The following is a 27,659-nucleotide window of genomic DNA, read 5'->3' as shown; positions in this document are numbered from 1 at the left end:
CGGTTTAGCCTCCGGAGCGATGTCCCTCAGCAGAGCAGACTTTTAAAAGTCCTGATTTTGTGCTCCGCTGCTCCGCCGCTTGCCGGGAGCCGGCCCCTCTGCCCGGGGTCTATCTTCCCGTCGCTTTGGATTCACTTCTCCGCCAGTCCTACCTTTCAGAAAGTGGTTGTTTTTCTGTTTCTAGAATTGCTGTTCTTCTTCTCTTCGATCTGCCGATGGATTTGCAGGTGTTTGCAATCTTTAGATAAGCTCTCTAGCTGATCTCCTGCTAGCTGAGGTAGTCTCAGCCTGCTACTTCTCCGCCATCTTGACTCCTCCCCGAGAGGGAGATATAATCTTAAGCAGACTCCCAGGTGAATGCAGAGTCTGACACAGAACCCTGAGACCATGACCTGAGCCAAAAATCAAGAGTGGGAGGCTTAACTGACCGAGGCTCCAGGCTCCCCAGTAGTGACAAACTTGATAGCAACAAAATGTCCATTTAAAAACCATTTATTTTGTTATGTCAGGCTAATCTTAATAATCAAAACAACTCTGAAGTGGGTGTTACTACATTTTACAGAGAAGTAAGAGAAGTTTAAAGAGGTTCAATATATTGCCTAGTGACAAATGGCTGGTATGTATTGAATATGGTGAATTTCTCTAAGTCAAATCTGTGTGGTTTTAAAGTCTTTGTGGAACTTAAAGAATATACCACTCCTAGTAAGCACTGGAGCCCAGAATTCAGACTCCATTTAAGTGTCTCAATTACTGTAGTATTATAAAAATTTTGCCATAATTACCAATGTTGTGTATATATTGTTTTGCACCTGTGAAGATATGTCTAAAAGACAATTTCCTGTGTGGTTGCTCGATTGAAGGATAAATGCATGAGAATTTTGTTAAGATATTTCCAAATTCCACAAAAATTTGTCATATTTTATATTCATGAGCAATGTATGAGAGAGCTTATTTTCTTAAATCTTTGCCAACACAGTGTTAATCCTTTTTATTTATGCCAATCTGACAGGTAAGAAATTGTATTTTGGTGTAGCCTTAACATTTTCTTTTGATAATAGTTAAGCATATTCCAATTGACTTTGTCTTTTTTCATTAGATTGTTGATCTTTTTTTCCCCTACATTTTATGGGCTCTGTATATCTTGGGAAAAATTAACCATTCATCTGTAATATAATTTGAAAATACTTCTTCCCAGTTTGATAGTGACTTTTGGTTTTGCTTATGGTATTTTATTTTGGGGATTCTGGGGGGGAACAGCTTTTGTTTTGGTTGTTTTGCCATGAAAAAAAGGGAAGTATTTATTATTGGAAATCAGAGGAATATCTCTGTGGAAGAAACATATAAACAGAAAATTGAATGAAAGGAGGGATTGAGTCATGTAAAGATAAAGGAAGAGGGTGTTTTAGGCATCAGACTGACAGGTAACCAGACCTGAGGAGGAGATGAACTTGGTGTGTCTGCAAAACAGCAATAATGTCTATGTATTTTGTAGTAGGTATACTTAAAACAGTGTCTACAACAATTTCTAAATATGGTTAATTTTTATATTTAAAAATTATATTTGGTTGAATTCCCTCATTATAAGTATTAGATTAATTCTTTTTTAAATCTTGTTTTCTCTTTCCTATTCCTCTATGTAGAGATAAAACTCATGTATGATTCTGCTTGGGTCCCAGGACTAATTTTTTTAAAAATTCAATTAATTAACATATATTGTATTATTAGTTACAGAATTAGAGGTCAGTGATACATTAGTCGCATATAACATCCAGTTCTCATTACACCACATGCCCTCCTTAATGTCTATCACCCAGTTACCCCATTCTTCACCCACTTCCCTCCAGCAACCCTCAGTTTGTTTCCTATGATTAAGAGTCTTTTATGGTTTTTCTCAGGACAACTTATTATTAATTATGAGGTAATTAGCTATTAATTGAGTTGGATGAGCTATTACTTAAAACAACAATACAAATAAAGCTATATTGGCAAAGCATTTATTATATACCAAGCATTGTATATATATAGTATATGATGTATGTTTTTCTATATTATATGTATTATATATATAATAGGAATACATATAAAACATATTCTTATACATATATTAAGGAGAAGATACAAGTGGATGCTGAGAAAAGTCTTATTTGGATGGTAGATTCAGATAAGTTATCACATTTCCCCTAATCAGTTTTTCTTAAGACAGTGGGTTATCAAAAGGTATTTGAATAACAGGTAGAAGAAAGTGGCGTGGATATTACTGTAGATTTCTAAAAAAGAAATCGAAGGTGGGTTTGAGTAGAGCATATATTTAAATAAATTGGGACATAGATGATATTAGCTCTGCAATATCTGGGAGATGTAGAGATAAGGATAGAGTGACTATAGGAACAACCGATAGATACAGAAAGGATTAGGTTGAGGTCAAGTTGAGAACATTTATTTAGATTCCTGGGAAATATGGGAAAACATGTTTAGCCCCTTCCCAAATCTGGTTGGTCCTCACTCCATGAATAATGGGATTGAGCATAGGTAGGATGACCACATAGAGGTTGGCCAGGAGGATGTGGACATAGTGTGGGATGTGTCTCCCACCAAACCTGTAGGCAAAGACAGAGAAGAGGGCAGGGATGCAGAGGAGCAGGATGACACAGACATGAGAGCCACAGGTGCTCAGGGCCTTGGACCGGCCATTGCAAGAAGGGAGGCGGAAGACGGCTCGGAGGATATGAATGTAGAAACAGTGATAAGAATAATGTCCAGGCCTGTGGAAAGTAGAGCAGCTGCCAACCCATACCAGACATTGATGGAGATATCGGAACAGGACAGATGGGCGATGCCCATGTGCTCGCCCAGGTGTGTGCAATGATGTTGATCCGGCAGTAGTGCAGGTGCTTGAGAAGAAAGATGGACAGAAACATGATGATGAAGCTGCGGATCAGGGCGGCAGCCACGATCTTCCCAATGACCAAGCTCGTGAGGACTGTGGTGTATCTCAGCGGGAAGCAGATGGCCACAAATCAGTCAAAGGCCATGGCCAGCAGGACAGCAGAGTCAGCCACGAAGAGAAAGTGGATGAAGAACATCTGGGTGAGACAGCTATCAAAGGAAATGTGGCTAGAACCTAGCCAGAAGTTGGCCAGTGCTTTGGGCATTGTGGAAGTGGAGAGCAAGATATCAGCACTGGCCAGCATGGCCAAGAATACGTACATGGGCTCATGCAGACCTGGCTGGGAGAGGATGACACAAATTAAAATGCTGTTGCCTGCCAGGGCAACTTCATACATGGTGCAGAAGCGGATGGAGAGCCAGATGTGCAGGTGATCCAGCCCAGGGATGCCAGTGAGGAGGCAGCCTGCCACGCGAGTGTCAGAGTCATTCCCGACTACTGTGCTGCTGGCAGATGAAAGGGCCATGATTTTCTTCTCCTGTACCAAAGGGGAAACATGTGGCTTCAGACTTCATACACACCAGCAGAATGCATGGAGAGGCTTGCAAACAGCCACAAGGTCTGCACACATTTAGAGGTCCTACAACCACTCTGGGCTCTGCGAAGGCGTATTCTCTCTAGACAATGACCCACAGGCTCCCTGCACAAAGGGCATGGCTATAGACCCTGCCCACAGAAAGGGTCTGTGTTCTTATTCCAAGGCTTTCAGTATCATTCTAGGACTTTGACAGGGCTCAAAAACATCGCCAGACCCAGTACGGTGCCACAGGTTCTGAAAAGAACAGGAACAGCTAGAACACCAAAAGCAATGTCTATAATTGCTATAGGTATGTGAACTTCTCTGCGAAAGCCCCAGGCTCTGTACAGAAGGGCTGCACCCCCACACCAAGGAGCAATTGTCTCTGCTTGGCAGACCATGTGGGAGAATTGGATTGGAGGCAGTGGGCACTGAAGACACTGCATCTCTTTTCCCCCCATCACAGATGCTCTGACAAGTATGGAGGCAGTGAAGTCTGCTGTGGCATTTAGAAAGAGCACTGGACATTATGTGGGGAAAAAAAAGAAAAGACCTGGATCTGCAGGTCCCATAATTACTTTCATGTGTGTGTGTTCTTAAACTCTTTTTTTTTCCAATTTATTTATTTTCAGAAAAACAGTATTCATTATTTTTTCACCACACCCAGTGCTCCATGCAAGCCGTGCCCTCTATAATACCCACCACCTGGTACCCCAACCTCCCACCCCCCCGCCACTTCAAACCCCTCAGACTGTTTTTCAGAGTCCATAGTTAACTCTCTTTAAAACTCGCTGTGTAAACACACACGTACACATATTCCTGTGCATGTGCCTATGTATATATGTGCATATGTGTGTAAGTAAGTATGTATGCATCTCTAAAAGAATAATTTCCCCATCTATTCTCTGAATCCTCTTTTTTTCCTACCTCCTCTGGGACTTTGTTCCATCAATTACTTCTCTCTTCTCTATCTTCAATTTCTCCTAATTTTTCTTGGATCTTCTTTCTTAGATCTTTTGCATTTATAAATATTCATGTCTTTAGAACCTTGAAAACAAATGAACAAAACAACAGCAGCTCTCATATAAACATCTTATTCGGGGAGCCTGGGTGGCTCAGTGGGTTAAGCGTCTGCCTTCAGCTCAGGTCATGATCTCAGGGTCCTGGGATCGAGTCCCACATCAGGCTCTCTGCTCAGCAGAGGCTCTCTGCCTGCCTCTCTGCCTACTTGTGATCTCTCTCTGTCAAATAAATAAATAAAATCTTAAAAAAAATCTTATTCTACTACCTGTTCCACTACTTACTATTCTTTCTTCTTCCCTTCAAAGTCAGTCCTTCCATATACACCTCTTTAGGTTTTGATTTCTTTATCTTCCACTGGTTCTTCTCTTGTCTCCTGGCCTTGCTTTCCAGTCCTCATCAAGGCTTAGGCTGCCCCAGCAGGACTGTGGGTATTTCCTCTGGGCTGTCTGCAACCTCTCCTCACTCGCCCACTTGCCCTGACTGATCTGGCCCACAGCCTGGGCTTCATTCAGTGTACTTCTGCTAATACCTCCCAAATCTGTATTTGTCATCTACCCGGTTTACCAGGCTTCAGATCCATTTACCTGAACACTGCCCCCACTCCCACCACCTAGTCTGCACTTCTTCCAGTCTCTACAACAGCCTCCATATGTAAATTATGCTTCCTAAAGATAATTTTGAGCACAGTACTGACTTGATTACAAATCATAACCTCCCTCTGCCTGAAAGATTCACCCAAATATGTTTCCTGCTTCTCCTGCTGAAACTGGATCAAATACTTGTCTCTGAACCTGTTCTTTCTCTGTGGTCTTTCATATATTCTGCTTCTTCTACCTCCGTCCTCACTTTTATTTACCCAGTTTATATTTCTCATTCAGGAAGACTTTCCTCATCCCCCGAGGGGGGCTGTGGCCCCCCTCAAGGCACCTGCATTCCCTTGCAAGCACCTATCTCCCTCTAGAACTTACCACACTGAAATCTTTTCAGCCCCAATATATTGCGAGCTCCTTAAGGGTCAGGGCTGCTGTCCTATTCACTGGTGTCTAAGACAGAGTTGACATGTGGTGAGCATTAAGAAAGATGAGAGAATAGGTAAGGCTCCACTCACACAACCACATAAGTTCACACTGTTAGGGCACAGACTCATGCCATAAAAACCATGGGTTTGCACAGACCTTCTGTTCTCACACTCTCTTCTAGTCTAAAGCCCATGCCAATTGTTGCCTCTTTTCTTCCTCCAACATCATTCACCATGAGCACCCTCCACTATGTGCTCCCACCTTCCTGGGTCCCATTTGTCCGAGTCAACATTCTTCTCTGACTTCAGTTCTCCTTCGCCATAATCAGCCTCCAAGGAAGCCTTAGTTTACAGCAGTTCCCTATTGCTAATCCATGGGGCTTGTGTTTTCAGTCCAGTTGAGGCAGTCTTGATGTTGCTGCACCCCCAAACTAGGGAGTATCCCTAGGAGCACCATTCACAATTTTCTCTCTGGAAGCCCCTGTTTTCAGATCTCCCACTCCTTCTATGCCCAATTCTCTTGCCCTCTAGTTCTTGCTTTTCTCAGCTTTGGGGAAATTACCAGAAAAAGTGTTCCTTCTATTTCCAATTCCCACCTGTTTTTGAGTCCTTTACCTGACTGCTCCATCCAGGAACTTTATCATTTATAAATGCCCACCCCCATTGCAGTAAAATAACATTTTCCCCATTTTTTTCTCAATGTCAGAGGATAGTGCTTGTGTGCCATTTATGATTCTACTATCTTTCTTACAAGCCAAGAATCGGGCTCTCTGCTCAGCATGGAGCCTGCTTCCTCCTGTCTCTCTGCCTGCCTCTCTGCCTACTTGTGATCTCGGTCTGTCAAATAAAAAGTGACCTTTATAAAAAGTGACCCTTCAAACTGCTCTTCCCCCCTGCAGAACAAAATTCCCTCAGGTGACCTAGTCCACTCTTCCCCTTCATCATTCACATCTCCTTGAATGTTGCTAAGAGCTGTCTACTTGTCTTGTACCCATTACCCATTCATTCCCCCATATTAATAACCTCCTCTCCAACTTGAAAATATATGACCCAGACTTACTTCCCTGAGGCCACCTTCTCAGAGTCACAGTTTTTCGATTCAATGTTTCTTACACAGCTCAGCCTTCCTTAATATATAGAATTGAATCTAGGGCCTTGCTTCATATGGTCTTTGTTTCCTCTTTTCCTTTGGGGATACAGATTCTCCTCCCTTTGTATGTCCTTTCCCCGCTTAGTTTCAAATCCCTCCCCGACACTTGGGCCAATATACTTCTGTTCAACACAGGATCTAAGGCACACAAAGAGATGCTCTGGCATAGAGCCAGAGAAAAGAAATCAATTGATAGAGACTCTGAGAACCAAAGGAGTGTGATGCAGTGATGTTCAGCACCAACTCAGAGGCTCTTACTTGGTGTGAGAGTTTCCATTGAACTTGTTTTTGCATCTCCTTCCAAATCCTAGCTCTTTTCCATGCCTTCAATCCCACTCTCTCTCCTCTCTTTCTCTCATCCTTTTGTCCTTCCTAGAGCATTTTCCTCTTGAGCTTCTTTCATTCACCATCTGTCTAGTGTCTGTCTTCAAACTTCTGCACCTTTTTTACCTTAATGTTCTCTCTTCACCCCTTCATTGCTAAAATCTGTTGTATTCAAATGTCGTCCTGAAGGAAAGGATATATAGGGACTATTGTTCCTATCTTGCTCATTTAAAAACTGGAAAAGTCAAGAGTGATCTCTTCTTTAGTAAATATTTAAGGTCTACAGGTAAGGGAAACATGTCCTCTTACAGTGAGCAGCTACGAGTAATTAAGTAAGACAGTGGGTGTAAAGACCTATGGGAATCCAGAGGCTAGAAGTATAATTCTGCTTGGTAAAGTTAGGGTGGCTTCAGGGAGTGTCCAATTGCACTTGGGACTGAAAGTATGTGGTGTGCACAGATTTGTGTGTGCATGTGTGTTTATGATTTTGTTGTGACAAGTAAGACAATGAATGTGAAAGAACTTTGTAAGTTTCTGTTGATTTAAGTGCCTATTCTTGCATTAGAATCACACTTTCTTTTTTTTTTTTTTTAAGATTTTATTTACTTATTTGACAGACCGAGATCACAAGTAGGCAGAGAGGCAGGCAGAGAGACAGGAGGAAGCAGGCTCCATGCTGAGCAGAGAGCCCGATGCGGGGCTTGATCCCAGGACCCTGGGATCATGACCTGAGCCAAAGGCAGAGGCTTTAACCCACTGAGCCACCCAGGCGTCCCTTCCCTCTGTCTTTGGCTTTCAGCAATTTCATTATGAAATGTCCCATTGTGGATTTCTTTGTATTTGTCCTACCAAAAAAGTAATTGAGCTTCTTGGATGCATAGATTCATTTAAAAATTACATTTAGGAAGTTTATTGCCATTTTTTCTTTATTATCACCATCACTATTTATTTATTTATTTACTTATGAGAGAGAGAGAGAGAGCACAAGCAGGAGGGAGGAACAGAGGGAGAGGGAGAAACTGACTCCCCACCAAGTGGGACTCAATCCCAGGACCTGAGATCATGACCTGAGCCAAGGGCAGACATTTAGCCAACTGAGCCAGGCAGACACTCCATTATTTCTTTAACTATTCTTTCTGCACTGTTCTCTCTTTCCTTTCTTTCTCAGAATCACATTATGTATCATATGTTGGTACATTTGGTAGTGTCTCATGTCTCTTAGGTTCTATTCATTTTTTATTACTTTTTAAAATTTTAGTCCCTCAGATTAGTTGACCTCAATTGACCTGTCTTTTCATTTGGTGAGTCTTTATTTTGCTAGTTCAAATCTGCCTTTGAGCCCCTTTCAGTTTGGTTATTACAATTTTCAACTCCAGTATTTATATTTGTTTTCTTTTTCTTTTCTTTTTTATAATTCTAATCCTATAGACATTGTTGGTTTTAGCTCTTTGAACGTATTTAAAATAGCTGATATCAAGTCTTTGTATAATAATTCAAACATCTGAGCTTTTCAAGAACAGTTTCTATTGATTATTCTTTTTCTAGTCTGTGAACTATAGGAAACATGCAAAGACACTGGGCAGTGGTTAAACTGTGGTAACTCTGGAAATTGGATTTTCCCTTATTCCTAGGGTATGCTTGTGTTGCTAATTGTTCTAGCTGCTATTTCTTTAATCACTTTCTTGAACTAATTCTCTCAAGTTTATATTCTTTGTCTCATGTGATCACTGAAGTCTCTACTCAGTTATCCTAGAGGTCAGCTAATGATTAAACAGAGATTTTCGTAAATACCAAGAACAATAAACCACCCAGTCTTTACTGAGGGGCTTTGTGTGCATTTTAGAGAACATAGTCACTACTCAGCCATGCAGTTTACAACCCTGCCTTAGCCTTCATTTCCAGCTTTTGCAGAGCCTGAGGTTAGCAAGAGGTGAAAACTTAGAGCATTCTTAGGTCTTTCCTGAGCATGGTCACTGCCCTCACATATCACATAAAGCTCATTTCTACAGCTTTAACATTTCAGTTCTTTTGGTTAGTTTACTGTCTACTGTAATGGTCTATGTTGCCTCAAGCAGCAACAAAACTAAAACACTTGCCAGCTTTGTTTTCAATAAATGTCTCCTTCTTTGAGAAACCTTTTAATACTGGACAAACTTTATTCAGCTGTGTAAGTCAGGTCTTCCAAGGAACTACCAGACAAGTCAGATAATGAAAATTCTTTGGGAATGAGGATTGGAATGAGCCCCCTTTCCATTTTGCTTCCTCCAGTGGCTGCCAAACTTCTCTGGGAATGTAAGCTTTTATATTTAAGGCTCTACTTAGCTGGAGAGAGGAGAATAATTTTCAAACAACTTAAAACTCCACAAAGCTCTTTGTTCTTGACTCTGTTGAGCCATTTTTCTTGAATAAATGCTCTGCAAGTGGCTTCAAGCATTTGATTAACTCCCAGAATTATGAATAAGTTGACCCTAATTATTTATCTAATTTTTTTCATAACTTTTACAGAGGGCAAACTATTGCAGATCTTTACTCATCCATTTTTCCATGTCATCTCCTTAATTTGGTTGTCTTAATATTAAAATGAGATTGAAATTTCAGGACATATTGATAAGCCCTGGTCATAGGTCTTAACAGATTTTCTCATTATTAAAATAATGATAAATGTTGTTCAAATAGCACTAACCCAGTATTCAGCTCTCTGTTTTAAGGTGGGATTCTTCAATTCTCCATGAACATCTAAGCCCCAAGCAGGTGTTGTTCTTTCAGTGATGAAGAAAAGACAAAATAAAAACAGAAACAAATAGAAGCAAATAACAATCAAATAAACAGATGTAGTCTCACTAACAAAACTTTAAAAAGATTAGCCTTGTGCCATTTCGCACAACAGAGCTATTCTGACCCCTTTATGTACAAGATTGCCTCCCTTAGGGAGAAACTGTGAACCTATAGCAAACTTTCATCATAATTTTTACCTCATTTGGGACACTGGGAGGAGAATTCACCCTATTTTATAATACAGATATGGAAAATAAAACCACATCCAAATGGAAAAATTTTTTAAAGCATTCTTAAATATAGGAGCAGAAGTGTGCTTGAGCTGGCTTGAAAGAGTTTCAAAAACTGATTGTGTCTTCTCTACCATATCCTTCTTTTTAAGTTTTGTCATTTTAAAACGGGAAGGGTGCTTCATATTCTATGCAAACATGTAAAATATATAGAATAAAATATAGGAAAATAAATTTATGACAACTGGATAAGACCTTATTTCTTATTAGAACTCAAAAGTACAAATAATAAAATTAATGCTTAACCAATTGATTATACCTACATAGAAAATGTCTGTATAGACAAATATAAAATAAGTAAAATGATAAGTATCAGCCTGCAAGCAGTTTTTTAATAATGGGAAAATAACTATGAGGCAGTCCTAGAAATAAATAAATAAATAAGAAAAAAGGACAAAAATTGCAATAGAAAATGGGTCAAATAAAATAAGTAGACAAAGAAAAGACAAAGACACCTGTATGTTTAATCTATGTATTTGAGAATATATTTGCCCTGAATTCTGTCAGTTGGCTTTTTAAACTTCCATTTAACATTCCTTCTTTTTGAAAAAATTTGTAACACTATAACTACATCTGAATGAAATTTAACTTTCTTCAGTTGGATGTATTCTTAAAGATCTATCAGGAAAGAGTAAGTCAGAAATCATGATTTCCTTCTTTTTTTTTCCCCCAAAAAAGTTCAAAGCAAAGGTTTTTTAATCTGTTTTTTAAAATTTTTATTTATTTTATTTTTTATCTTTATTATTTTTTAAAGATTTATTTATTTATTAATTTGACAGAGAGAGATCACAAGCAGGCAGAGAGGCAAGCAGAGAGAGAGAGGAGGAAGCAGGCTCCCCGCCGAGCAGAGAGCCCAACGTGGGACTCGATCCCAGGACCCTGAGATCACGACCCCAGCCAAAGGCAGCAGCCCAACCCACTGAGCCACCCAGGCGCCCTATTTTATTTTTTAAATTTTTATTTTTTTTTAGTTTCTTTTCATTGTTCCAGAGTTCATCGTTTATGCACCACACCCAGTGCTCCATGCAGTACGTGCCCTTCATATATCCACCACCAGGCTCACCCAACTTCCCAACCTCCACCCGTCCAAACCCCTCAGTTTGTTTTTCAGAGTCCACAGTCTCTTATGGTTTGTCTCCTCCTCCAATTTCCCCCAAATCCCTTCTCCTCTCCATCCCCCCATGTTCTCTATGTTATTTCGTATGCTCCACAAATAAGCAAAATCATATGATAATTGACTCTCTCTGCTTGACTTATTTCACTCGCATTCTTCCAGTATGACTAATATGTTGATGTGATAGCCATTGATGGTGGTGTCTTTGGTGACTCCTTGATTCTAACTTGTGACCCCTAGATTGTAGGGTATAGAGGTTTATTCTGCAGCCTTCTGTTTCTCTGCCAACTAACAGTCATATGATTTTATATGTACACTGTATGAGAGCCTTCTTTCCTTTAGAGTCAAACACTATTTAGTCAATAATATTTGTTATTGAGTACTTACTGGTGATAACCAAACAGATAAAGTCATTGCTTTCATGGAAATTATATTCCAGTGGAAATATGTAGATAATAATAAGTGAATAAATAAGTGAATCCATAATTATGGCAGGTTGTGATAAGAGAAATGAAGAAAAATAAAGTAAGGTAGGATCAATCAGGAGTGAGGTCATATCAGATACTTGGATTAGACGATGAAAGCAAACATTCAGTGTTTTGGTTAAAGGTCATCCCTAGCAGAGGTATAATTAAGAGCAAGAACCTAGAGACATGAGCTTGATGGGTGTGTCTGAAGAATAGGTAGTGGTATATCATGACTGGAGGATTGGTGGGGATAAGTGATTGGGTGGGGAAGAGGCCGCATCATTCAGGGGCTTCAGTAAGTCATGCAATACAGATTTTATATTTTATTCTTAGTGAGCTAGAAAAGCACAGCAAGAGGTCTTTAAAAACTATTTAAATTTTGACATAATTATAAATTCATAGAAGTTCACAAAGAAGCATACTAGGAAATCTCATGCACCTTTATTCCAGCCTCTCAATGTTGATGTCTTAAGTATCTATCACAAAATATCAAACCCAAGAAATTGACAAGGACCCATAGAGCTCATTCCAATTCCACCATTTATACATGCACTCATTTGTGTCTGTATGTATATTTCTATGCAATTTTATTACATGTATTGCCTTGCTAAACTACCAACAAAATCATGATATTCAAATGGAACATTGCCACAAGATTCCCACATTTTACTTCTGTATAGCCATGACTATCCCTTCCCTCTTTCTAACCCTTGACAGCCACTATTCTAGTCTCTACATCTATAATTATATTTTACCAATGCTTCATGAATGGAATTATGCAGTATGCACTCTTTTGAGAATGGCTTTTCACTCTGCACGGTTTCTTTGCGGTTCATGCAAGTTGTTGAGTGTGCCAACAGTTTGTTACTGTTTATTGCTAGGTAGTATTCCATGATCCTACAGTTTGTCTAACCATTCATTTTTGAAGGATATTTATGTAGTTTTCAGTTTGAGACTACTATGAGTAAAACTTTACGAACATCCAACTATAAGTTCATGCACGAAAACAAAATCTCTCTTTCTCTGGGATAAATGCCCAAAATCTACTGCAAAATGTGCAATAGCTGGGTTATATGGAAAGTCTATTTTTAGTTTTGAAAAGAACTGTTAAATGATTTTCCAGTCGTTGTCAAAAAGATTTTGAAGTGAGAAACTACATGTTATGGCTTACATGTTTAGAAATATTATTGGCTTTTCTATGGTAAGTAAACTGAAGATAGACCAAGTAAGAAGCTATTTTGATTTTCCAAATGAGAAATTATAGCCACATGGACTAGGGATGGAGAATTAGAGGTTTTGAAAATAAATTTTGAATACACTTTGATAGTAGAGCTAATAGGATTTAATGATGATCACACAAGTGATATGAGAGAAAGAATCAAGAATGATTCAAAGGTTATTGGTCTCAGCAACTGGAATGATGGAGTTGCTATTTACAGTGATAAAGATGGTTTAAGGAGGAGGAAGAGTCTGATTTTGGACATGTTTTGCTTGAAATGCCTATACAGCATTAGGTAGATGTGCTGAGAAAGCAGTTGAATCTAGGAATCTGGAATATAAATTTAGGAGTCATGAGTGAATAAATGGTGCTTAAAATACACACACACACACACACACACACACTTTGTGGAGTAAAACTAGAGCAAGGAGAGCTGAAGACGGAGCACTGGAGTAATAAAAGATTCAGAAAAAGGAAAGACAGAGGACATAGAAAGGGAGAAAAAAAATCAGCTAATGAGGTAGAAGAAGGGACAGGAGAAAATATAAAAATCAAGATATGAAAGAAAAAAATTGGAGTAGGTGGAAGTGTTCATAGTTTTCAAATGCTGCTTATGTGTTGAGTAGATACACAGCTGAGAATTTCCCATAAAAACTGGATGTTATGGAGGTCCCTGGGTACCAGAGAGAGGGCAGTTTTAGTGGGTGTTAGAGACTGAAGAGTGTTTATGAAGGAGTGGGAGGAAAGAAGTGGAAACTATAATGAGGGGAGCATTTTTTCTCATAGTCTTAGGACTATGTAAGAGAAGAGAAATGCTGGTGATTTTTAAAAAAAACATTATCTTGTATCCCTTTACTGTAATAAGCTCCTATCTTAGCAGTTTCTGGTACAGGAAACTTACAAAGACTGTACAGAGCTTTCCTATAATTAATAATAAGGTATCACTAATATCTTATCTAGTATGGTACATTTTATAACCAATACACCAATATTGACACATTATTATTAATGAAGGTAAAGTGTTATCAACAAAGGTTCATTTCAGATATAATTTATATCAGAAAGACTTACTTCTGTTTACAGTATATTTTCAGTAGAAATACCGTATATAACTAAGATTATGTGTACAGAAAAAATGATGATGATATAACTATAGGTGACACATACATACATGTATATTCTTTTTTTTTTTTTTAAATGTCTCTTCAGTGTTCCAAAACTCATTGTTTATACACCACACTCAGTGCTCCATGCAATATGTGCCCTCCCTATACCACTACCAGGTTCAACCAATATATTCTTTCTTATATACAAGAATTAATTATAATAGTTAAACATCTTTTGAACATTTACTGTATGTTTTGTAAGTTCAGGAAACAACTTTGTTAGAAAGAGCTATAACTCAACACTACTTCTTTTGATATAGCATCCTAGAATGGTATATATCTGTTTCATTTTCAACAAATCATTTTATAATTAAATTTATTTGTTCTAAAGAATCAATCTTGATGCCTTTATAAAGAGGACAGCTGATAGTAAAGATAGTTTCATTTCTGTGAGTCATTGTTTCTTAGGGATATTTTGTTTACTTGGTTTTATGATGTATTTATTCTATATTCTCAAATTGTCTATGTTAAGAACTGTGAGGAGTCTGAAATTTTCCTCTCCTTGCAAGCTAATCAAGTTATCTTGCCACAGTTTCATGGTGGCTGGTAGAAGACACAAATTCCTCTGTCAGAGACAAAGGACAATCTAGTATAAGCAGCCATAACAGTTTTCTCTAGTTTTAACTGATGTACTTTTTCTGTCCCAGAGTCCTATCCTGGAAATTTCATTATATTTAGTTTCATATCTCCTTAGGCTCTTCTTAGATGGAAACTTTTAGTTTTAGAATATTTCAGTGTGTTACTATTTTACTTTGATTTTTTTGAAATGGAGTTTTTGTGTATACTATGTGTTTTTATTTTGGAATGTTTGACTTACTTTTTTATGTTGTTGAAATGGATGGTGTTAGTGTTACCCTGTGCTCAGTTTGATTTTTTCCTCTGGAATTTTCACTTTGACCTGCTGAGATGAAAGAAGGTCAATTTCATGTAAGTTGCTCAAAGATATGCAAGAACTCAGGGGCACAGCAGAGTCAAAAGAATACGTTTTTAGGGGAGGAGGAGGTTATTTTACCCATTTAAAACAATTTTTTAAAAGATTTTATTTATTTATTTGACAGATAGTACAAGTAAGCAGAGCAGCAGGCAGAGTTAGAGGGAGAAGCAGACTCCCCTGCTGAGCAGGGACACCGATGCAGGGCCCATCCCAGGACGCTGGGATCATGACCAGAGCCAAAGGCAGCCGCTTAACCCACTGAGTCACCCAGGCGCCCCTATTTTACCCATTTTTATGCACCACAGTTGATATACCAAGCTGGCTAGCATACAACCTTTAATACTCTGGCCTGTTTTCCCTTGAAATATTAAAAAATAACTTTAAAACTTGATACTTTTATCTGATTTGTAAAATGGAAATTTTAGTACCACAAAATTACAATGTATCTTCAGCTCTTTCCTTAGTAAGCAGATATGTTACACTGTCAAGACAATTCAAGTGTGAAATGTCCCTGTAAGACACTAAGACCTGTGGTAGGTTGTTGTTTTTTGTTTTGTTTTGTTTTGGTTTTGGCAATACATTAACAGAATCAATAAAATGAAAATAAGAGAAGTGAGAGAAGAAGTGGTTTCAAGAATAACTTTAAAGTTTCTGCCATAAGCATCTGGTTGTTAATGATAATCACCAGCAGTAGGTTAAACATTCGATAATATGCAAAGACTTAAAGGAGTTTTTATGTGAAAGATTAACTCATCTTGCTCAGGAGTCTAGAGTTTCTTCAAAGTACCTCAAAGCAGTTACAAGGAGAGACCGGAAAGCCCCATTTGGTGAAACTGGTGATACTCGTATCTGTCCTACAACCATATCTGGAACTCACCCACATCCCTAATCAATTGATTGTTTTTCTCCAAACACTCACATAAACATCTGGGATCTGAGTTTAAAGGGTTATTATCACACCATTCTTCAGAGTCAGAACCTGGAGCCTAGCTAATTCAAATTAGTTTTTTCTTTCAAAAAAATTATTTCTTGAATTCTCTGTAAATGACTACTCTATGCAGGCTGAAGTATTCCAGCACTTCCTGGTTCCTTCTCTCTGTCCTAAATGCTGAATCACACCATGTTTCTAGACCAGGAAAACATTAATGCAAACATTTATATACTAATACTAATAGTATTGACTGGTGACTAGACTCCCTGGAGTCCCCCTAGAATTTAGACACCTCACTTCTCAGTCTTCCTATCCCCTGAGAAAAGCAGTGAGAAATAAAAGGTTATGCTGTCCAGGTGTGTCTGTCTTTCTTGGCTGGAATTAAATTTCTTTGGTCCTATGCTTCACTTCTTGTCTGGGTACCTTTCTCTTTATATGTTCTCCCCAACTGTGTTGTGTTATCTCCTGTATCTCTCCTGTATCTTGGAATTATCCTCTTCGAATCCTTTATTGGTTTCCTAACATCAGAATAAGGTGCCTGTGAGTATAATCTGAGCATGGTAATGTTGGTAGTTGTTTTGGGGAGGCAGACTGGAGAAGATCCTGGGAAATATCCAGGGAAAGATTATAATAGCTAAAATAATGAATGACCCCTCAAAGATATGCATATCCTAATTCCTGGAAGCTGTACATAAGTTATTTATATGTCAAAATATATTTATGACTGCTAATCACTTGACTATAAAATACTACATTGGGTTATCTGGGTGATTCTGATATAATTGCAGTAGTCTTTAAAAGCAGAAGAGGCAGATAGAAAAGTTCAGAGTCAGAGAGAGATATGTGACTGTAGAGGTTAGAATAAGGAGACTTGAGAAAGACTCAACCCCCTTTTATTGTCTTTGAGGATGGAGGATGAGACAATAAGCCAAGAAAATGTGTGTGTGGTATATGTGTGTGTGTTTATTCAAGCTATATATTCAATATTTTCTGGCCCAAACAGGACACAATGAAAAAATAAGTAAAGAATGACAAGCTTGAAATATCAGTCTTACTCCTGAAACTGTATGAACAGTTATTCTATGTGAAATCTTGCCTTCTTTTATTCTAGAAGAGATCCATGAGGACAGAAAATTTGTCCTCAAGAGGAGTTCCCAATCATTAACAGAGGATGCTCATGTATCTATAAAAGAGAATCCAAGAAAACAGGCATGAAAATAATGTAAAAATGCAGTCACCTGGTAGTTTGGTAAAATTATCAAAGTGGTTTTACAAGCAAGGGAATGGACTGCTTGGTTCAGAAGGTGTGCTGGAGACATCAGTGTTGGTAAGGATCAAGAGCAATGAATAGAATTTACACATGTTGAGAGAAAACAAGATTACACTGATGGAAAAGGCAGCAATCTAAGCAATGAGTTGTAGGAATGAAGGAGAAATCTATGGAGGTCTACATAGACATCCACCTTATGGGGGAAATGTGACACATTCACATAGGTAGAACTAAAATATATAAGAACTACTGACTTGCCAAGCAGGAGATAAAATATTTTCTGTAGGTATAATGGGGGCAAAGACAAGCTTTTATTTTTTAAAAAATATTTTTAAGATTTTATCTATTTATTTGTCAGAGAGAGAGAGAGAGAGAGAGAGAGAGGAGTGCACACGCGTGTGTAAGCAAGCGAGCACCAGCAGGGGGAGTTGCAAGCATAGGGAGAAGCAGGTTCCTTGCCCAGCAAGGAGGCCCACGTGCAACTCAATCCCAGACCTGGGACCATGACCTGAGCAAAAGGCAGATGCTTAACTGACTAAACCATCCAGGCATCCCAATGACAAGCTTTTTTTTCTTTCTTTCTTTTTTTTATTTTTTAAGATTTCATTTATTTATTTGAAACAGAGAGAGATCACAAGTAGGCAGAGAGGCAGGCAGAGAGAGGGATAAGCAGGCTTTCCACTGAACAGAGAGTCTGATGTGGGCCTCGATCCCAGGACCCTGAGATCATGACCTGAGCCGAAGGCAGAGACTTAACCCACTGAGCCATCCAGGCGCCCCCAATGACAAGCTTTTAAGCAAGTTTGTGAATGTTCTAATAATTTCATATTTCTAAGAGAGCAATCTGGCAAGCATGAAATAAAGAAAAAAACTCCCAAGATATTGGAAGAACTGGGATTTTTGTTGTATGGCTCCAGTTAGTGACTAATGACTTGAAAAGGTAAGGAAATAGAAAAGCACAGTAGGCAGATCAGACAGGATTTCAAAGAGGATCAGAAGAGCTGGCAGATGAGATATAGGGACTAAAGGAGGAGGAGCCTCTGTCAACCCTCTGAACACCATGCTCCAGTGGTGGGAGAAGGATGTGATGACAAAGTGAGGGTAGCTAGTCAGGAAACTGGCCGGTGGAAGAAATAATAGGTTTTGGAGAATTGTCGATGAGTTGACAGAAGAAGAATATTTAGAAGGAGATTTTCTTCCAGATATTAAGGAAGTGGAACAAATAGGCAATAGTAGATTGGCTTGCCAGAGTCCTAATGATTTATTGGCAATGAAGAATGCAGATTTACTAATTCGCATCTGGTCCCTGTTATTTCTTTGAATGGATACCTCAGTGAAGATATTATTGAGACTCGTGCCTGGTAGGATATTCGGTACTTCCATCTTTGGGAAATCTCAGACTGAATTACTTGGTGAGGACAAGATAATCTTGGAACTTCAGCTGACAACACAGGCCCAGTAATAATCCCAGGTCATAGATCTGGTGGGACATGGTCCAAATATAGTAACAATACTGTGTAATGTCTATAGACAGGGAATTACTGGTTAAATAATGTCTCTTGACAGCCTGTGGTAAGTGCTATAAAAATTGTGACAAAAGGTAGGTTGTGTTTGCCACAGTGTTTGTCATGCAAAGAGAATGAAGGGATCTTAGCTCTGGAAAAGTCTTACAGGGAATTCATGGCCAATCAGTTCCAGAAATAAAATACGATATTTTTGTTTTCAAGGAATTACAATTACCATGATGGCTACACTGAATTTAACAAGTTTCAATCCAGGCTCCTTCATGCTCATGGGGATCCCAGGGCTGGAGCAGTTCCACATCTGGATTGGGATTCCTTTCTTCGTTATCTACCTGGTGGCCCTCGCAGGCAACGGTATCCTTCTTTACCTCATCACGATGGACCACAGCCTCCATGAGCCCATGTTCTTCTTTCTCTCCATGTTGGCTTCTGCAGACCTCATATTATGTACCACTTGTGTGCCCAAAACCCTCGGCATATTCTGGTTGAAAGCTCAGAAAATTACTTTTCCTGGCTGCCTTACCCAAATGTTCTTTCTTCACTTCAGTTTTTTTCTGGACTCAGCCATTTTGTTGGGTATGGCGTTTGATCGTTACATGGCCATTTGTTCTCCTTTGAGATACACAAGTGTTTTGACACCTAGGACAATTGTCAAAATCATGGTGGGCATTGTTGTTCGGAGCTTCAGTGTCGTTCTGCCTGTTGTTTTCCTGGTGAAGCGTTTGCCCTTCTGCAGGTCACATATCATCCCTCACACATACTGTGAACATATAGGGGTGGCCCGGCTGGCCTGTGCTGACATCTCCATCAACATTTGGTATGGTTTTGCTGTGCCTGTAATGACCGTTATCTCAGACTTGATCCTCATTGGTATTTCCTACTCTCTCATCCTTCATGCTGTTTTCCACCTTCCATCCAGAGATGCCCGAGAGAAAGCCCTCAGCACCTGTGGTTCCCATGTTAGTGTCATTCTCATATTCTACACACCAGCCATATTCTCTGCCCTCACTCATCGCTTCGGTCACAATATCTCTCTCACCTTTCATATCATGTTTGCCAACCTCTATGTGGCCATCCCTCCTGCACTCAATCCCATCATTTATGGTGTAAAAACCAAGCAGATCAGGGACAAGGTCACTTTTCTTTTCTTTTCTAAAGGGATGCAGTGACCCTTGGCTGAGAATATGGAAAGAAAAATTGTGGGAAATTAAGTAATCATATTGTTTAATAGCATTTGTTATGTAAATCAGTGGCAGGAAGTCCTCCAATAATGGACTCAATTCCTATGAACCTCAAGACTATAATTCTGTTGGAGAAAATCAATGGTAGGATTACAGGAAGAGAGGTAAGAATTTTTCAAATCCCTAAAAAATGACAGACATCAGAGGGAAGAATCTTAATTTTCTACAATCAAAAACTTAAATGCAAAAATATTTACTCTTCCTTTGGTCCTTTTATCCTGCTTCAATGTCCTCCTTAAATAAATTTTAAAAAGAAAGAAAAGAAAAAATAGTACTTTATTCATAGGCTTGTTTAGCACCCATTAAGCTCACAAAGTGAATAACCATCTTCATGCTGAAAATTTCACATCTAAAGCTCTACTCCCAATTCTTTCTCTGTCCCACATAGCCAGCTCTGTATTTGGCAATGCCTCCTGGTTATCCCACTGAAACTCCACAATTGACATAAACTAAAATTCATTTATTCAATTACATCCTCTGAATGTCCTTTAAATTCATTCATGTGCCATATTAAAATATGATCACCTCTCTCTCTCTCTTTCTGTGTCCTTGGTTGTTCAGCAGCCTCATTTGGAATTTTCTCACTCCAAGTTTTTCTCTCTTGCATCCATTTTTTTTACTCGGAAACCAGGGTGGTCTTACTACATCCCAATTAATGAGGTCAATCCTTTACTTAAAAACCATTCAAGTTACCCATTTTGCTTGGAAGAAAACTCAAGTGCCCCAACATATCTTCAACGCCTTTTACAGCGTGGTTGGTGCTAACCAGTTGTTGCTTGGTGTCCACTGACCCACCTCCACTCTTGCTCTCACTTTGGCTCACATGCCCTTTATGCTACAATCACCTTGTATGTCTTATGCTTTTTCAAACTACATTCCCTTTCCTTCTGGACTTTTACACATGCCATTTCCTCTGGAATTTGAAGCTTAGCTTGCACTTGGGTAGGAAAAGGAGTGAAAGGAAATATTTTTTCAATCCCCTTTTATTGTTCTAGTTCACACCCACCAGGATTACTGTAATTAAAAAAAAAAAAAAACCGAGGGGGAAATAATAAGTGTTGGTGGAGATATAAAGATATTGAACCCTGATGCTTTGCTGATAGGACTGTAAAATGTTGCAGCCTCTGTAGAATACAGATTGGCAGTTCCTCAAAAGGTTAACTATAGCAGCATTGTCAAATGACCCAGTCCTCCTCCTAGGTATATACCAAAAAGAACTGAAAACATGTTTGCACTGAAACTTATAAATAAATGTTATAATGGCATTATTTATAATAAACTTCAATTAGAAACCACTCATATCAAATGCATATCAACTGATAAATGGATAAAACAAATATGTTCAATCTAAACAATGGAATCTTTTTCAGCAAGAAGGTATGAAGTTCTCATACATAATATCACATGGATGAAGCTTGAAAACACTATGCTAAGTGAAAGAAGCCAGACACAGAAGGCTGATGTATCGTAGGATTCCATTTATGTCAAAAGTCCAGAATAGTCAAATCCATAGACAGAAAGTCCATTAGTAGTGGCTAGACAACTGGGGAAAGGGAAATAACAAGTGACTGCTTGGGGAGGATGTGGTTTCCATGTGGGATGATGAAAATGTTCTGGAATTAGATAATGGGGGTGATTGTACAACATTGTAAATGTACTAAAAGCTATTGACTTGACCACTGTAAAATGGTTAATTAAGATGGTGAATTTTTATGTTATGTGAATCCTACCTTAATTAAAAAATTAAATAGTATGTTCGGTATCATATAAATAATATATGTTGAGCGTAAAGCTAATGAGTCTGTATGATTTCAAAGTATTTGCTCCTACTCACTAACTGTCCTAGCTCCCACAAAGGCAGGATTTCTCCAGCAGAGAGACCTCACTCTTTTGAATCTCTTCTGAGCTAAACGAAAGCTGCAATTTTCAAGCTCATTCTAAGCCCAGTGTATCAGGCCTAAGAAGGGCTGCAATTAGTGGGGTGCTGAATGAAGAAAGACTCTTCACACCGAAAGCCAGGTATTACATTTTCAAGAATTTTGCAAGAAGTTCAACATCATATCAGCAGCTTGAAATCAGTTATCGTGGGAGTATCTACACCTCAGGAATCAGCAAATGTACAAACCAAATCCCCAAAAGACAGTTCCTGAGCATTCAGTAGCACATCACTGACTACAGTCCAGCTGAGACCTAGCTCAGAGGTCTAAATGTGGCTCTGGCCATGACTTCAGTCTTTTAGGACTGCATTTGAACTTCACCCATGTTTTGTCTTCTGAACTCTGATGTTTACACCCATTTGGCCATTTTTTTTGGCCCAAGACCCGTCATCTTCCTAAGCTTGGTAGTATTGTTGAGAGGGTGGTTAGCACATTATTTTATTGTGATTAAGATAGGCTCTTTTAGGTACTTGGATTTATGCGGCAATAAGCAATAAAGTGGGAAGGAGAGACAGGGATAGGCACAGGGACAGCAGCCCTCTGAGACTTACAGGGTTGAGTGTTACGGAAGTAGAAGACCATTTATATTGGAATGTTGTGTTAAGCATGTGTTGCCTTGTAAATACTCATGTCATCAGTTTTGTCCTGAATGCACACACAAACTGTTCTAGATCAGGAATAGATTATCACTATTCCCTTAAAAAGCTAGTGAAAACCGTGTGGTTTCCCATACTTGATTCTTACCACTAGGGCTGTACAATCAAGGCTAGGTCAAAGCCAAACACTGAAGATAAATGTATTTTCTCTGCTTGTAGAAGCCAGAGAGACTATTTTTCCTCCATCTGACTCCCACTTCTTTTGGGGAAAGTTTCTTTGGAGTCTGATAAGAAATAAATCTCTTCAGGGAAAAGATGAGACACTTGTCTTCAGCTCTAAACCCAGCCATGTGTTTGTCCTTCTGGAATTAGGTAAATCTGGAGTTTTCTTGCTATCCTTAGTTATTTCACTATCATTGTAAATTAACTTCCCAAGACTTGCTCTTAGTCCAGGATGCCAAGATTTTGGTAAAAGTTATTCAGAAAATCCAACTTAGGGAAAGCACAAATATATTTTCTGTATACCCCAAACATGCCAGGAGTCAGAGCACACAGCTGAAAAGAAAGTTCTATGGTTATGGAGCAACGTAGAATTTCTTGAAAATTCCTGTAGGTGCTTGTGAAGGAAGTGCAGACCCAGCCCACACTGCCTAGAACAAGGGCCGTGCAGACTGAGCACCCAGAAGTGTGCCTGATCATCCCACATCCCAAGAGGGCTGGGCACGCCTGTTAAGAAAAAGCTGTGACAGGACACCTCCCTGGGGCTGGATTAATCTTCATGGAAAAGATAAGACTGTGCTATAGACAAAGGATGGGTTTTTGCCTTGTTTTGCGACTATAAGGAGTGTGAAAGCTCATGCTAGGGAAGATAATGACCTTAATTACAGTGACACATTTGTGTAGCATTTTATAATTTCTTAAAGTGCTCTTGCATCCAACTTGTCTTTGGATCCTCATACCACAAGCCTGTGAAATAGATGTTAAGGAGTCTGAAAAGAGGGTTGCTCAAGCACAGATTAGGAGGGTAGCACAGGACACATAGCATCCAAGCAGTTTGTGTTTGCAAACATCTAATGGTCTTTCTTTTTCTCCCAAATTATATACTTACAGCAGTAAATCTCATTACATTTGTGCAGATCAGGCTATGTACTATCATCAAATATTACCATTTGTGTTACAAGATTGTGAAGGTGGTATTCTGTAAATAAAGGTAGAAGGAGAACCTCCACATTTCCCTTATTTATACACAATTTTGGGGTGAATTCTAATTTGTATTCAATATAGCTGTTGGGGAGGACACATAGATATCTAAAAGTCTGAATAGTAGATGGAGACATGTTCTATAAATCTTATTTTTGTTTGGTAGAAATGGAAATGTGTTATTAAATACCGAAGAACCCTGTAGACATTTAAAATAGTAGCTTTATGCCTAGGAGTTTTCAAGAACATATTTACCTTTGAAATAAGGGACACAAACAATTTGGGTAATCTCTAGTGAATAAAAAAAGACTACTTTCCTAACAAGTAGAGTCTATCCAAAATGACAGCTTATCTGTCCTTTTTTTAAATAGGACTCTTCCTACTTACCTCTAAAAAACCACAAGAGTCATTTATCCTCGGCAACATTTCCTTTTCAAAGAAAACACAAGGGCCACTAGGTCACAAATCTGTTTGATCTTTACCCCATAGATAACTGGGTTCAACATGAGGGGAACAAGAACATAAAGATTGGCTAACAGAATGTGAACTTGCTTGGGGATTTTTTGGCTGAAGCACTGAGAAATGACAGTGAAAATCCCTGGAAGATAGAACATGAGGATGATACAGACATGGGAACCACACATGCTGAGGGCTTTCCTTCATGCATCATGGAATGGCAGCCAGAGGACTGCCTGGTGAATGAGCCCATAGGCGATGTGTATTGTCACCACATCTAGCATAACACTGAGTAATGGTACAGAGATTCCATACCAAATGTTGATGGTATATCAGCACAAGCCAGGTTTGCCAGCCCCATGTGTTCACAGAATGTATGGGCAATGATGTTTGTCTGGCAAAAGGGCAGATGGCTCACTAGAAAGATAATGGGAAAACAGTTGCAAAATTCCTGAGTACTACAACACCCCCTATCTTGCCAATGACACCATGGCTAAGAATGGGAGTATATCTCAATGGGTAACAGATGGCCACATTAACGATCAAAAGCCATGGCCAAGAGAATGCCTAACTCCCCTATGAAGGCATAAAGCATAAAGAAGAGCTGGGTTACAGAACCATCAAAAGAGATGTCCACATCATCAAACCAGAAGATGCTCATCCACATACTGTGGATGTGGATAACATTAGATCCCAAAAAACCAACAGGTAGAAGAAGAGGTACATGGGTTCATGAAAATTGTGCTCCACTGCCACTATGCAGATAAGGATAACATTTCCTGACATACCCACCAGGTACCTTGCAGAAGGGTGTGGAGATCTCATGAGCAACTCCTTCACACCAGGGATGCCAATGAGGATAAACACATCATAACTGATGGTGGAATCATTGGGATAAACCATGCCTGAATCATGGTATGGAATTTTTATCATTTACCTATAAGAAGAGAGAAAATTTGAGAGCTAGCCTGTCACAATCAACTAGCAAGATCAAAGGGCTCAGACATCTGCTATGTAAAATCTCAAGAAGTTCCCTCCTACTCAGAAGTGGTACAATGGACCTAAAGGTTTGTAATATTTTATAGCGAGGAGAAAGATTCCAAACATTCAAAGCAAGATCAGAGAATTTCAGGGGTGCCTGGGTGGTTCAATCAGTTAAGAGTCTGCCTTTGGCTCTGGTCATAATCCCAGGGTCCTGGGGTCCAGCCCCACATCTGGCTCTTTGCAGACCAAGGTGCCTGTTTCTCCCTCTTCCTCTGCCCCTTCCCCTACTCGTGCTCCCTCTCTCACTTACTGTCTCTCAGATAGATAAAATCTTAAAAAAAAAAAAAAAAAAAAAAAAAAAAGGATTTCACAAAGATGGTCCTGAGGAAAATCCCGAGGCTGGTACTGTTTTCTCACAGAATGGTCATAATTTTAAAATGATAGTCATACAAAATTTTAAAACCTGTAATAATAAATTGTATTCTCTGACTAAATAAGATGGGGAAGAAAGTTATAAATTGTTGTAAAGTATATAAAAACCAAATAAAAACTTTTTAAAAATTTTATTTCTTTACTTATTTATTTAAATATTTTATTTATTTATTTGACGTACAGAGATCACAAGTAGGCAGAGAGGCAGGCAGAGAGAGAGGGGGAAGCAGGCTCCCTGCTGAGCAGAGAGCCCGATGCAGGGCTCAATCCCAGGACCCTGGGATCATGACCTGAGCCAAAGGCAGAGGCTTTAACCCACTGAGCCACCGAGGCACCCCAAAACATTTTTTTAAAATGTTAAACAAGAATCCTGTTATCTGGTACATATATTTACCTAATCAACTATTGATCTTTTTATCAACTAAACACCTATTAATCACCTACAATGAATATAGAAATACCAACATGTGCATAAAAGGGAAAAGGATTTCAAGACCTATAAAATAGAAATCCCACATATCAAGGTATAAGTTAGAGAACCGTGGAGCCAATATGGTATTTTCTGTTTAATTAATTATTATCCACTGATTATAGATACCTTTATTTTGAAGTTTTGATAGTGAAAGATTTTAGTAAATTATGGACAGCCATCATCAGAGGTAGGGATAGTGCTACTTGAGATTGGGTGGAGGTGGTTATAGCACACCTCACTCAGGATGAGACTCTATGAAATTTACCTAGATTATTCAAAAATAATGTTTCTCTACATCAGAGTTTTCTTTATTTATACATCCCAGCTTCATTACTTTTTTCCACTAACTTCTTTACTTTAAAGAAGCATAATCAGAAATAAGTAACTTAAGGAAGTTGAAAATGTAAATCATAGATATAATTGGATTCTGCTACCAATCACTTATTGAAATTCCTTTAAAATGAATTTCATAATTTCTTTCTTTGTTGGTTTTTTAATTCTTTCAAGTTTTATCTCATGTGTGTGCAAGCACTGAATAAAATTAGTAAACAAGAAAATTCTATCCTTTGGGAAACATACTACTGTTGACTTTTCTCAAATCTTACCTCAGACAGTTTTGTGAAACCCTCTACCCTGTATTAAATGAGTTTCATCACTGAAAAGGTAACATATAATGAATACTATTCTCTTGAAAGAAAATAAAAATAAAATTTCCAACCCTGCCATCATTGAAGATTTCATTATTATTTTGAGACAGGGAAGGGGTAGGGGCAGAGGCAGAGGAAGAAAGAGAATCTCAAGCACACTCTATGCCCAGTGTCTGTTGTTCTTTAACCTTTCCTCATCCCCGAGACTCCTAGTATGTTACTTTGTTGCTCAAGATCTTTTCTTGTCCCTAGGCTGTGGTGTGGTTCCTCCACTCAGTTTCCACCAACACCCTTGGGTTTCCTGTGACTCTCATTCTGTATTGAAATTTCATTTTATAAGCCTGTTGACCTTAGCAGGTTATGTCCTCTAGTGGGATACTGATATTTATTTCTGAATATCCAGGGTCTAGCATAAAGTCTAGTTTCTGGGCCTGACATATTATTCTTATCTTAATAAATGTTTGTTGTGTGAAAAAAGTGATCTTGAAATCCTTTGACAAATATTATGCCTGCTGCTTACTGTATTTCACATGTGTGGGTGTCTCTGTTGAGATAAGTTTCAAAGGGGGTGATTTAAGTAGAATTATAGTGGATTATCTTTAAGTGGCCCAAGTGGCTAAGAACTTCAGTTACCCTACCCTGCCCTTCAGTTCCTTATCCATATGTAGGACTACATAGGATAATCTGTGTTCCTTTTCCTATCAGCTCTCTACACTGTGTAACAAGTTACCCCCAGAGTTAACTTAACAGTAAACATTGATTATCAGAGTCTCTGAGTGTCAAGACTTCAGGACTGGCCTACATGGAAGGTTCTGCTTTGGGTCTCTTACTGGTTGTAGTCCACAAGTTATTGGGGTTGCAGACATCTGAAACCTTGGGTGGAGCTGGAGGAGAGAGTTCCAAGATGATCACTATAGGTAGTGCTGTTCATTATCAAAGAGGTTTCAGTTCCTGCCCACACAGGCTGTTTGAGTTTCCTCGTGGCATCAAGGCTGGCTTTGCCCAGAGTGGGCAATTCAGGAGAGA

At 38.9% G+C, this 27,659-nt stretch overlaps 2 protein-coding genes and 1 pseudogene across 2 annotated transcripts; 1 reads left to right on the top strand and 2 right to left on the bottom strand.

Annotated features, from left to right (window-relative positions):
* Nucleotides 1-2,440: 2,440 nt before the first annotated feature.
* LOC122913542 (olfactory receptor 52B6) lies at nucleotides 2,441-5,038 on the bottom strand. The gene is given in 4 exon segments (XM_044260232.1): nucleotides 2,441-2,736; nucleotides 2,739-2,849; nucleotides 2,852-3,425; nucleotides 4,871-5,038. Coding segments are annotated over 4 exon segments (1,149 nt in total).
* A 13,848-nt stretch (nucleotides 5,039-18,886) lies between these two features.
* Nucleotides 18,887-19,837, top strand: LOC122914209 (olfactory receptor 52H1-like). The gene has a single exon (XM_044260839.1). The coding sequence runs from the start codon at nucleotides 18,887-18,889 to the stop codon at nucleotides 19,835-19,837; it is 951 nt and encodes a 316-aa protein (XP_044116774.1).
* A 4,215-nt stretch (nucleotides 19,838-24,052) lies between these two features.
* Nucleotides 24,053-25,001, bottom strand: LOC122913541 (annotated as a pseudogene).
* Between the last annotated feature and the right edge of the window lie 2,658 nt (nucleotides 25,002-27,659).

The sequence above is a fragment of the Neovison vison genome, chromosome 7 (genome assembly GCF_020171115.1).
Source record: "Neovison vison isolate M4711 chromosome 7, ASM_NN_V1, whole genome shotgun sequence".
Taxonomy (NCBI): Eukaryota; Metazoa; Chordata; class Mammalia; order Carnivora; family Mustelidae; genus Neogale; species Neogale vison.
This window is presented reverse-complemented; position numbering and strand designations above follow the sequence as displayed.